The sequence below is a fragment of the Leucoraja erinacea genome, chromosome 9, assembly GCF_028641065.1.
Source record: "Leucoraja erinacea ecotype New England chromosome 9, Leri_hhj_1, whole genome shotgun sequence".
Taxonomy (NCBI): domain Eukaryota; kingdom Metazoa; phylum Chordata; class Chondrichthyes; order Rajiformes; family Rajidae; genus Leucoraja; species Leucoraja erinaceus.
In genome coordinates this window covers 19678507-19691376 of record NC_073385.1, presented here as the reverse complement: position 1 = coordinate 19691376, position 12870 = coordinate 19678507, and the positions used below count along the sequence as shown (strand labels likewise).

Genomic DNA, 12870 nt, shown 5'->3' with positions numbered 1-12870 from the left:
CTCCAGTTTGTCTCGCGCAATTGGTCAGGCCACACCACATACCAAGTGCCCAAGTCAATGGATATTTTTAAGGCAGAGATAGATAGATTCTTGATTAGTACGGGTGTCAGGGGTTATGGGGGGGAAGGTAGGAGAATGGGGTTAAGAGTGAAAGATAGATCTGCCATTCAATCATGGCGGAGTAGACTTGATGGGCTGAATGGCCACTAAATGATAGGAGTAGAATTACATTTGGCCCATCAAGTCTACTATGCCATTCAGTCATGGCTGATCTATCTCTCCCTCGTAACACCATTCCTCTGCCTTCTCCCCATAACCTCTGACACCTGTCTCTGCATTAAAGTATCCACTGATTTGGCCTCCACAGCCTTCTGTGGCAAAGAATTCCACAGATTCACCAGCTTCTGACTAAAGAAATTTCTCCTCATCTGCTTCCTAAAAAAAGTCCTCCAGTGGCCTCTAGTTCTAGAATCTCCAACTAGTGAAATCATCCTCTCCACATACACTATATCCAATCCTTTCACTATTCTGTAAGTTTCAATGAGGTTCCCCCCTCATTCTTCTAAACTCCAACGAGTACAGGCCCAGTGCCGACAAACGCTCATCATATGTTAACCTACTCATTCCTGGGATCATTCTTGTAAACCTCCTCTGGACCCTCTCCAGAGCCAGCGCATACTTCCGCAGATATGGTGCTTAAAACTGCTCACAATATTCCAAATGCAACCTGACCAGTGCCTTATAGATGCTCAGCATTACATCCCTGTTTTTGTATACAAGCCTTATTTAAATAAATTATTTCCTTTCTATACTACTGATTCGAATTGCAGATTAATATTTTGGAAATCCTGCACAAGCACTCACAAGTCCCTTTGCACCTCCTTGGCATCATCGAAAGTGACCTTGGTCTCGGCGTTCCACACAAGATCCCGCGGCTTACCAGCCAGGCACAGGAACAAAGGCCGCATGATCCGAGCTTCCACCGGCACGAAACGATGGTAAAAGGTCACCGTTCCCACGAACTCCTGCAGACCCTTGACGGTAAGCTGCCGAGGAAACCGCCGAATGACATCCACCTTACTGGGAAGAGGTGTAGCGCCCTGCGGAGTAAGGTGGTGCCCCAGGAAAGAGATGGAGCTGAGACCGAACCGGCAGTTGGCGGCGTTAATGACCAACCCGTGATCCCGGAGCTGCTGGAACAGCACGCGGAGGTGTTCACAGTGTTCGCGATGAAAACGGCTGGAGACCAGAATGTCATCGACATAAACTAAAACAAAGTACATACAACTCAATGTTAAATGTGCTTTGATTGGACTAAAAATACCCGAAATATTTCCGTTTTTTCTCTAATTTAATAAAAATGTGCAAGTTTTGTTCTTGACGAGTTTCAGGGGTGATTTATATCGTTTTTTTACACAATATGTAAAAATGTCATGTAGTTCCGTGACTTGGGTCATGAAACACTGGAATAAAGCTCCTCGGCCCACAGCGTAGTTGAAATGTTATAAATTGAAGTCCATGCAGACTTAATGACTATGAGATGGGTTTTTTTGTAGCCTCTGCCTGACCCTCCACAGGGGATGGTCTCCCCTGCCATTAATATATATATATAGGTATAATAATATATAGTTTAAATCGACTGCAACACGAAAATATGCTGGCCATCGTGTAATTTGGGCATTGGCCACTAGATGGCGTTTACTTTCCCGATCTCATTTTCTCGTTAGTTTAATTAATTAATGTGCAACTTTCGGCAATGACGAGTTATGACATCCTTCTCAATTATATTTCATCTAAATCTGTGGAAAATTTCATGTAGTTCTGTGAGTTGGGTCACGAAAACTGATTTCTAGACACATTTTTGATGCTCGGCCCACAGCCTAAAGGGCAAAGATGAAAGTTTACAGAGACATTGAACAATGATGATTTATTTCAAATCCACAAGTAACCATCGTGCCATTAGTTAAATGGCCCTTTATATGTTATTCTGAGAGAACCCAAAGTGTTTCAATTGTTAGAGGGTGGTGGCTGTGGAGGCCAATTAACATTTTTAAGGTGGACATTGACAGGTTTTTGATTAGTAAGGGTGTCAGGGGTTATGGGGAGAAGGCAGGAGAATAGTGTAGTGGTTAGTGTATGTGTGTGTGGGGGGGGGGTAGTGTGTGTGTGGGGGTGGGTTAGTGTGTGTGTGGGGGGTGGTTGTGTGTGTGTGATGCTGCAGGCTGCCCCCTGCCCCCCCCCCCGGCCCCCTCCTCCCAACCGCGCGTTGAGGGGACGGGATCTAACGGGTCCCACTTGGTCTAGTCCATATATATATATATATATATATATTATAATAATAAACTTTATTATGGACTCGATGTCCAGACAAGGGGCAACATTACTTTAAAAAATGCATTGCATATTTAAAAAAATATCATAACGTACATATAAAATCTTAGTATATCACTTATAAAAGCATCATAAATTATATATATTTAAAAATACAATATAGGAGTTAAAAATCCAGATTAAAAGAATGATATATATATGTGTGTGTGTACTAGTGTGTGTGTATATATATATATATATATATATATATATATATGCACTGAGCTTTTTATTCTCTCTCGTTTATCATATTGGAAACATAGAAAATAGGTGCAGGAGGAGGCCATTCGGCCCTTCGAGACAGCACCGCCATTCATTGTGATCATGGCTGATCGTCCCCAATCAATAACCCGTGCCTGCCTTCTCCCCATATCTCTTGATTCCATTAGCCCCTAGAGCTCTATCTAACTGTATAGTGTGTTTCCATATTGTGCTTTGCTGCTTTGTTCCGTCTGGGACACACGACGACAATAATTCACGCTTAACCAAATATCTTAAAGCGGAGCTTGACCAAAGATCCTCTCGCACTGTGTTTCAAAGATCCTATAGGCTGCGTTGTAACAGCGTGGGACACACGGTGCTGCAACCTCAGAGTTCGCACAGCGCGTTTCCCCTGGAAGGAGGAGAGACAGCGGCTCATTTCCTGTCGATGTGTGCAGCCGAGGCCCGAAGCTTTTGCAACCTCGCCCCGGACAGCGCGCACACCGGACTCCGGCCCACGGCAGACCGCCGGCCGCTTCTGCAAAGGGTAATGGCAAGGCCGGGATAGGGGGGGGGGCAGAAGGGAGGGAGTGATGTGTCTCCGCCGACCAGCCCCACACCCTGTGCAATGCAACCGGGCGGCTGTGTGGGCGCTGGGGTGGGGTTAATGCAACTGGCCGGGTGCGCTGTGGCTGCATTAGAGTTAATGCAACCGGCCGGGTGCATTGCAGCTGGACCCGGAAACTGCGTTAATGCAACCAAAGATCCTATAGCTTGCTATGGTATCTTTGAATGCAAACAGCCGGTGGACGCGGGCGTTGTAGCAATGCAGAACAGACGGACCCGTGAGTTGTAGCTGGCCCCTGTGCAGCTGGCTTAGACGTTAAGAGTAGTGCAGCAGACTGTTGCAGCCGCTGGTTAATGCAACCGGTTGAGGTGGTTGCACGGGCCGTGGAGGAATGTAGCCAGGCGGGTGTGTATCCACCTATTCGGCCCAACTTGTCCATACTGAGCACAATGGCCTCATCAGCACTAGTCCCACCTGCCCGCCGTGTTTGGCCCATATCACTTTAAACCCATCCTATCCATGTACCTTTCCAAATGTCTTTTGAAAGGGAATAATGTTTAGTATAAGGTGAAGTCCGATTAAAGATAGTGGTGTGTCTGAAGGACCACTCTCTAATTGATGATGCGATGGTTCAGTTGCCTGATAACTGCTGGGGAAAAAAACTGTACCTGAAACTTCTATAGGGAGGTTTCATGGCAGTCGGGTCACGACCCATGACCCGTACTGTTGCTACGCTACTCCAAATGGATTACACGCGATGAACTGCAGGTAGGCACTTACCATTGTTTCCAACGTAGCGGGCCCGTTAAAACCCGCTGAATTGTCAATTTTTGCGCTGTAAATAATTATGGAGATCGAGATAAGCGTGAGAGACATTTAGCCTACTCCAGAATTCCAAAAGTGATGAGAAATTACGTTAGATTAGAAGCAAGAGCTGAAGGGACAACAACAGCCAGAGTGCTTGCCGGACATTGGCCGTTTGCACACTGCATTTCATCAACTAAGGTGTTTTTTCTTGATTCCTTGGGCATCTAAAAAGTTTCAGAAGTGATAAATCTGGGTGTAATTTAAAAAAAATCGCCCATGGTTCCCAAGTGGGTTTTTACATACAAAATGAAAACGTATCTGAAGAAAAATTTACAGCCAGATTTATCACTTCTAAGAATTTTTAGATACCAAAGGAATCAAGAAAAAACACAAATAGTGCCTTACTTGATGAAATGCAGTGAGCATACGCGATAATTCTCAATATTTTCAATTCCGATATCTGCACGGCCAATGTTTACCAAGCACTTTAGCTGGTGCAGTCCCTTCAGTTCTCGCTTCTCTATACCTTCATTTCGCTTCACTTTTGGAATTCTAAAGTTGGGTACATGTCTCTCACACTTACCCCGACTCCCACAATTTTTTTCAGCGCAAAAATTCAACATTTTAGCGATTTTTAACAGGTAGGAAAGTACGCGTTTTTAGCATTAACTAGACCAAGTGCAGACCCGTTGGGTCTGCTCCCCCAATGGTGTGATCCCCCCAACCCAATATTCCACCATGCACCCGTCTCCTCCAATGGAACTGAAGCCGTTGCCAAATGTAAGTTTCCAGCACTCCCCTGCCTCCCTCACTTGCACCTCCCCTGCCTGCTGCAGCAGTGAAAAGTTCAGTGTTCCTGTCTTGCAGCATTGTTTCGAAGTGTGTTGGAAGCTGATAGGAAGGAGCAGCCGTCAATGAATCAAAAGGCAGGAAGGGATCCGTACTGCAGGCGGACGTCGTTTATATATATTGCCAAATGTAATGGTGTTTCCCCCAACACTCCCCTGCACCCGTCTCTCCTCCCCTCACTTGCCTCCCTCCCCTCCCCTGCTGCTGCAGCAGTGAAAAGTTCAGTGTTCCTGTCTTGCAGCATTGTTTCGAAGTGTGTTGGAAGCTGATAGGAAGGAGCAGCCGTCAATGAATCAAAAGGCAGGAAGGGATCCGTACTGCAGGCGGACGTCGGATGGATTTGAGTTTTATATATATACTAGACCAAGTGCAGACCCGTTGGGTTTGCTCCCCCAATGGTGTGATTCCCCCAACCCAATATTCCACCATGCACCCGTCTCCTCCAATGGAACTGAAGCCGTTGCCAAATGTAAGTTTCCAGCACTCCCCTGCCTCCCTCAATTGCACCTCCCCTGCCTGCTGCAGCAGTGAAAAGTTCAGTGTTCCTGTCTTGCAACTTTGTTTCGAAGTGTGTTGGAAGCTGATAGGAAGGAGCAGCCGTCAACGAATCAAAAGGCAGGAAGGGATCCGTACTGCAGGCGGACGTCGGATGGATTTGAGTTTTATATATATACTAGACCAAGTGCAGACCCGTTGGGTCTGCTCCCCCAATGGTGTGATCCCCCAACCCAATATTCCACCATGCACCCGTCTCCTCCAATGGAACTGAAGCCGTTCTCAAAAGTAAGATTCCAGTACTGCCCTGCCGCTTTAAAAAAAATCCCTGCCTGCTGCAGCAGTGAAAAGTTCAGTGTTCCTGTCTTGCAACATTGTTTCGAAGTGTGTTGGAAGCTGAGGAAGGAGCAGCCGTCAACGAATCGAAAGGCAGGAAGGGATCCGTACTGCAGGCGGACTGATTTGAGTTTTATATATATATATATAGATAGATAGAAGATAGATAGATAGATAACATATACCAGAAGTGACGGATGTCCTCCAGATGTATTTAGCGGCTCCGTGCATCGAGCCCTCTGACCCAGTGACCTTACGTGCAACCCCCCCCCTATACCTCTTTCCCGATGAGAGAGAGGAAGAAGAGGGAGTGACCAAAGTGAGACTGGTCCAAGACAACAGAATTAGTGTGAGCGAGTGATGGATGGGTGACGTGGGCTGAAGGGCCTGTTTGAATGAATAAGTTTATTGGCCAAATATTCACCTACAAGGAATTTGCCTTGGTGCTCCGCCCGCAAGTGACAACATGACATACATTGACAGTTAGGAATGACACATAAAACATTAAACATTAATAATAGAACATTATTGATTAAACATGTGAATTGTTCTGGCCTTTCCCTACCTCCAGTTGCCGTCCCCTCTTCTTTCAGGAAGAAAGGTCCCGACCAGAAACGTCACTGATTCATTTTCTCCAGAGATGCTGCCTGACCCGTTGAGTTAATGCAGCCTTTTGTTTATTTCTGTGGAGGGCAAGTGGGTTAACATATGATGAGTGTTTGACGGCACTGGAGTTTATAAGGGTGAGGGGGCGACCTCTTTGAAACGTACCGAATAGTGAAAAGGCCTGGATAGAGTGAATGTGGAGAAGATGTTTTCATTAGTGGGAGAGTCCAGGACCAGAGGGCACTGACCAAGTCATAAGTGGTAGGACTAGAATTAGACCATTTGGCCCATCAAGTCTACTCTGCCATTCAATCATGGCTGATCTATCCATCCCTCCTAACCCCATTCTCCTGCCTTCTCCCCACAACCTCTGACACCTGTACTAATCAAGAATCTATCTTTGCCTTAAACATATCCACCACTGACTTGACCTCCACAGCCATCTGTGGCATTTTATTGAACTTCAATGTTACATCTTGCACTAAATGTTGTCCCCTTTATCAGTACTCTGTGGACAGCTTGATTGTAACCATGTGCAGTCTTTCCTTTGACTGGATAGCATTGAAACAAAAAGCTTTTCACTGTACCTTGGTACATGTGACAGTACTAAACTAAACTTGTAGTAGCAACATTCTTGAATAAACACAGAAGGTGGTGGTGATGCAAGACATCGATCCAGGCAGCACAGTGGCGCAGCGGGTAGAGCTGCTGTCTCACATCACCACAGACCCGGCTTCCATCCTGCCCTCGGCTGCTGTCTGTGTGGAGTTTGCACAATTTCCATGTGACCACGTGGCTTTCCTCCAGTTGCTCTGGTTTCCATTCACATCCCAAACAAAGGTTTGTAGGTTAATTGTCTAAATTGCATCTAGTGTGTAGGGAGTGGATGAGAAAGTGGGATAACATAGAACTAGTGTGAACGGGTGATGTATGGTCGTTGTGGACTTGGTGGGCCGAAGGGGCTGTTTTCATGCTGTATATCTCAATTCTGTGGCGGCGGCAGCAGCAGCGGCAGCAGAGACCCGACTCGGCCCCGAAGCTGTGGCGAGGCAGCGACCACCCGCGGAGTTTGAACCGTCGCCTCGGCGCAGAGGGAGCACAAAGAGGGAAGAGCCAGAGACTTTAAGATTTTGCCTTCCACCACAGTGAGGAGGTGTTTGGTGAACTCACTGTGGTGGATGTTAAATTTGTGTTGAATATGTGTTTTTGTCATTTTTTTAAATTTTTAAATTATATGTATGACTGCAGGGAAACAAAATTTTGTTCAGACCGAAAGGTCTGAATGACAATAAACAAATCTAATCTAATCTAATCTAATCTAATTCAATTGTAAACAAATCATTGGCAGGAGGTTTTAGAGCCATACAGTACAGAAACAGGCCCTTTGACCCAACTCATTCATTCTGACCAAGATGCCCCATCTAAGCTCGTCCCATTTGTCTGCGTTCGGCCCAGATCCCTCTACATTTCCTATCCATATGAATGATTCTGAAGATCCAGGTAAAGGAGGAAGCAGAGGCAATGCTTGAACCTGATCCCTGGGCGTTGATGGTAAGGCCACTGGTGAAGACAGGATTGTGGGTGGGTAGGGATGGGAGAGTGGGTCCATAGAGGAACGTGTTTGAGGAGGAGAATGATGGGGAGCCGTGTAGGGCAGTGCTCTCTGCAGTGGGGACATGATACAAATGAGACGCTGATTCAGGGGAAGTTATTGTGGAAGGGAAACTGGAGGATGTACAGGAGCAGCCCTGCCACGGGGTGTCGAAGGCAGAGACCTGTGTGGTCGCTGGGTCAGTGATGGGCTGAAGTGGGGATTGACTTGGAAGCTACGGTTGTTAAATAGTCTGGACCATCCCTTCCTTTGACTTCACATTTCTCTCCGCTCCTTAACTCACAGCCTTTTGTCTCCTTTTCATGACTAGCCTTTGTCCACCCACTAGCCTTTGCCCCGGGAGACAGTTCCTCCAGAGTACAGACTGCATGGGTTTATATATATACTGCTGAACAAACAAGTGAATGTGCAGATCTTAGTTCCTTCAACAGCTTCGTCAAGTACGGAAACTGCCAAAATTACATTACTCGGATCCGTTCATAGCAGCTGTTGGTTTTTATAATAACAGATAATAACAAAGTAACAGATATCTGTACACAATGCTCCAATCATTCAGTCAAGGCTTTCCTAAGAACAATAAGTTTCGCAATACGTATCAACAAGCAGAACAGCTATGGCCCTGTCCCACGGTACGAGTTCATTCCAAGAGCTCTCCCAAGTTAAAAAAAAAATCAAACTCGTGGTAAGCACGGAGAATGAACGTAGCGGATACGTCGGAGTTTGGGGACGTCTCTTAGCGGCTCATAACGCTAAAGGCAGGTACTTGGCAAGACTCGCTAACGGCAGGTAAGCACGGCAAGACTCATGAAGATTTTTCAACATGTTGAAAAATGTCCACGAGAGCCCCAAGTACCGACGAATGGCCATTACCGTAAATCTCCGAGTTCGAATCGGGGCAAACTCGGGAGAACTCTTGGAATGAACTCGTACCGTGGGACAGGGCATTAAAGTCACACTTATGAAAGTCTTTTGTCGAACTTTGTATGTGTCTGCAGTGCACTGACCCGTGTATCTCCCTCTGCAGAGCCTGTGGCCCAGTCTGGCCGGCCCGGCCTGGCCTGGTGCAGGATGTCTCGGCCCAGCCACAGTGAGTATGTGCTGCAGCAGCTGAACAGCCAGCGCGAGTGGGGCTTCCTGTGCGACTGTTGCGTGGTGATCGGCGACATCTACTTCCGGGCCCACCGGGCGGTGCTGACGGCCTGCAGCTCCTATTTCCGCATGCTCTTCATCGGGCAGCAGCAGCAGGCGCAGGCTGCCCCGGCCCAGCTCAGCCTGAACGAGGCCGAGGTGAGCGCCGACTCCTTTGACCTGATCCTGCAGCTGATGTACCTGGGCCGTGTGATGGGCCAGCCCTCCGACTTCCAGCAGCTCCGCGCCGCCATGTCCTTCCTGCAGCTCTACTACGTGCCGCGCAGCCTGGAGGAGCTGCGGGAGGCCGGGGCCCCCTCCTCCTCCTCATCCCCTCCTCCCCGGCCCTCGGGCCCGGCCCAGGGACCCATGCTGTTTGGAGTGAGGATGCGAGGCCCGGTGAAGGGAGGAGGGGTAGTGGCGACAGAGGCAGCGGTAGCTGCCGTGCTAGTGGAGGGAGAGGCCGAGCTAAGACCTAGCAGTGAGGTGGGCCCGGAGCTGGAGGTGAACCAGGCCCCGGGCAGGCTGCCTACCCGCAAGCAAGGCCGCAATGGCAGCGGAGGGATGAAGGGCCGGCGCTTTGGCCGGCGTTACACCTGCGACCGCTGCGGCTTCGTCTTCAGCTGCGAGCGTTTGCTGGACGAGCACTCGCTGACCTGCGGCAGCTGCATGGCCTTGCCAGGGGAGGCCCGGCCCGTCACCACGGATACAGGGAGCCAGGTAGAGGGCCCAGCCAGGCCTGTGGTCAAGACGGAACCTGAGGACACGGCTGCCACGGGGCTGGGCGACCTGATGGTGGTGGAGGTGCACGAGGAAGAGGAGGCGGCCATTGCCGGGGGTGACGAGGATGAAGCCTGCGGCCGTCAGCTGGGCTGGACAGAGGACGAGGAGGAGGAGGAGGAGGAGGGAGGAGAGGAAGTTGAAGGCCTGAAGGAGGAGACGGAGACAGAGGCCGGTGACGGGTCGCTAGGCCCAGCCTGTGAGCTGTGTGGTGTGGCTTTGCCCGAGAGCCAACGGGCTGACCACTACGTGTCCCGCCACATAGAGAGCGTATGTGCCTGCGGTAAGTGTGGCCGCATCCTGGTAAAGGGGGGCCGCATGCAGGAGCATGCAGAGCATTGCTTGGGTGACGGGCAGGCGGGTCAGGCCTCGGGCCTCTTCTCCTGCCACGTGTGCGGGGTCGGCTTCCGCAGACGGCGCCAACTGGAGGAGCACATGCGCCAGCACAGGGCAGGCATGGCCTTCCGCTGCCCTGGGTGCACGCTGGCCTTCGAGGAGGAAGGGGCCTGGGCCGAACACATGTCCGCCTGCCTCCTGCCCCAGGCCGGGCCTCCGGGCCCGCCCCTACGCAATTCCCATCGCAAGCACGTCTGCCAGCTGTGCGGTAAGGCCTTCTTCCAACGGTGCCACCTGCGGGAGCACCATGCCACACACACCCGCGAGAAGGAGTTCACCTGTCACATCTGCGGCAAGAACTTCCTGCGGGAACGCCTCCTGCGGCTGCACCTCGACATGCACCGTGGCGTGGCCCGCTATGTCTGCCCCAGCTGCGGCCAGGGCACCTACCGCAAGCAGGACCATCTGCGCCACCTGGTCTCGCATCTGTCCGCCGGCCAGGTGGTCTGCGACGTCTGCTTTCAGGTGCTGGGGGGCAGCCAGCAGCTGCAGAGGCACATGGACCTGCACCTGCACACCTGCAGCTTCTGTGGGGACAAGTTCAAGCACAAGAAGGACCTCAGCAACCACCATCTGACCTTTCACACCAAGAAAGGTCAATAGGACCTCAGCAACAATCATCTGGCCAGCCACACCAACATGTGATAGAACTTCAGCCACACCCAGAATGTGTAATAGGACCTCTGCTACCATCATCTGTCCAGCCACATCAAAAAGTGCGACAGGACCTCGTACTGTCAGACCAACCACATTGATGCGCTAGCCGAGACGACACACCAATTCCTCGACTTTCTTTGCCTACTGAGGAAATTCATCATGTCTCCAACCACTCTGAAAACTTCTAAAGATGCACTACAGAAAGCATACTGACGGTCACAGGGTGATGGGGTGAATCAGCTGGTCATGCAGCATCCCTGGAGAACATGGATAGGTGATCTTTCTGGTCGGGACCCTTCTTCAGACTGATTACTGTGGTGGCGGGACATTTGTCTGTGGAACTGATGCGCTACAATGCTGAGAACTATATTCGACACTCTGTATCTTCCCCTTTGCTCCACCTATTGTACTGGAGTTTGACGAGTTTATTTATGGTTTTTCTGACCTGTTTGAAGAGCATGCAGTACAAAGCTTTTAACTGTTCCTCGATCCATGTGACGATAATGAACCCAAACCTGACCAGATAGCAAGAAGTTGCGACGGGGATCTTAGACAACATCCCCAAAAGCCCCTCCACTATGTCCAAGCTCCTTTTGGTTGCGATTATTAATAGGAATCTGAGGTGCGACGTTTTCACTCAGAGGGCGGTGGGTGTACGGAACAAGCTGCCAGAGGAGGTTGACAGAATGAACTGCAGGTGCTGGTTGATACACAAAAGGACACAAAGTGCTGGAGTAACAGGTCAGGCAACATATCTGGAGAACATGGATAAGCGACGGCTCGATCCGTAACGTCACCTCTCCATGGTCTCCACAGATGCTGCCTGACATGCTGGGTTATTCCAGCACTTTGTGTTAGAGGAGGTAGTTGATGCAAGTACAATTAACAGCATTTAAAGGACATTTGGACAGGTACATGGATGGGAAAGGTGTGGAGGGATATGAGCCAAACGTGGGCAGGGCGATGCAGGGGTAGAGTTGCTACCTTACAGCGCCAGAAATCTAGGTTCGATCCTGACTAAGGGTGCTGTCTATACAGAGTTTATACGTTCTCCCTGTGAACGTGTGAGTTTTCCCTGACTTTTTCCTCGCATTATCCAAAGACAAGTAGATTTGGAGGTTAATTAACTTCTGTAAATTGTCTCTAGCATGTAGGACAGTGCTAGTATACGGGGTGATCGCTGGTTGGTGCAGACTCGGTGGGCCGAAAGGTCTGTTTCCACCTAATATGTCTGTCTAAAGCAGTATGTGGTGAACCTTTTCATGTTGGAATGTCGCGTTAAGTTAGCTGTAATCTAATAAGGCTGCATCCAAAAAACTTCAATTAGATATATTTCAAAATATACACTATTTTGTTAAAATAGCCCTCATGACTTACTCATGTTTTAATTGTGGCCGTCAGTCGGGGAGGATTATTTTGTTGAATCTTCTTTTACTCTTTAGTATTTTAAATAAGTTCATTTTAAGATAAAAATAAAAATAATTAAAATAAAAATAAAAGACGAACAAAAACATACTAATAAAATTAAAAGGATTTGTTCTACAAATTTTGGATTCATTCAAAAGGCCGCACTTAATGGCCTAGAAGGCCGCATGTGGCTTTAAGGCCACAGGTTCCCCACCCCTGGTCTAAAGTAAAGGGGGGACTAGTGTAGATGGGGCATCTTGGTCAGCATGGATGAGCCTGTTTACGTGCTGTATGACTCCATTCCTCGTGCAGATTATTTGAAGGCACACGGAACTGCAAACGCTGGAGTCATGAGCAAAACACAAAGTGCTGGAGGAACTCAGCGGGTCAGGCAGCATTTTAGTTTCATGCAGAGACGTAGCGTAGAAACAGGCCCTTCAGCCCACCAAGCCAACGCCGACCATCGATCGCCCTTACACACTAGTTCTATGTTATCCTACTTTCTCATCCACTCCCTGCACACACGGAGCAATTTACAGAGGACCAATTAACCTACTAATGTGCATGTCCTTGTGATGTGGAAGGAAACCGGAACACCCAGAGGAAACCCACAGGGAGAAGGAGCAAACTCCATAAAGACAGCACCTGAGGTCGGGAT

General features: G+C 49.0%; 1 protein-coding gene across 1 annotated transcript; it reads left to right on the top strand.

Moving 5' to 3' along the window:
- Nucleotides 1–2962: 2962 nt before the first annotated feature.
- Nucleotides 2963–11288, top strand: zbtb1 (zinc finger and BTB domain containing 1). Its single transcript, XM_055640259.1, has 2 exons — nucleotides 2963–3118; nucleotides 8869–11288. Exon 2 carries the CDS (start codon nucleotides 8913–8915, stop codon nucleotides 10749–10751), a length of 1839 nt encoding a protein of 612 aa, XP_055496234.1. The 5' UTR covers nucleotides 2963–3118; nucleotides 8869–8912; the 3' UTR covers nucleotides 10752–11288.
- Nucleotides 11289–12870: the final 1582 nt, after the last annotated feature.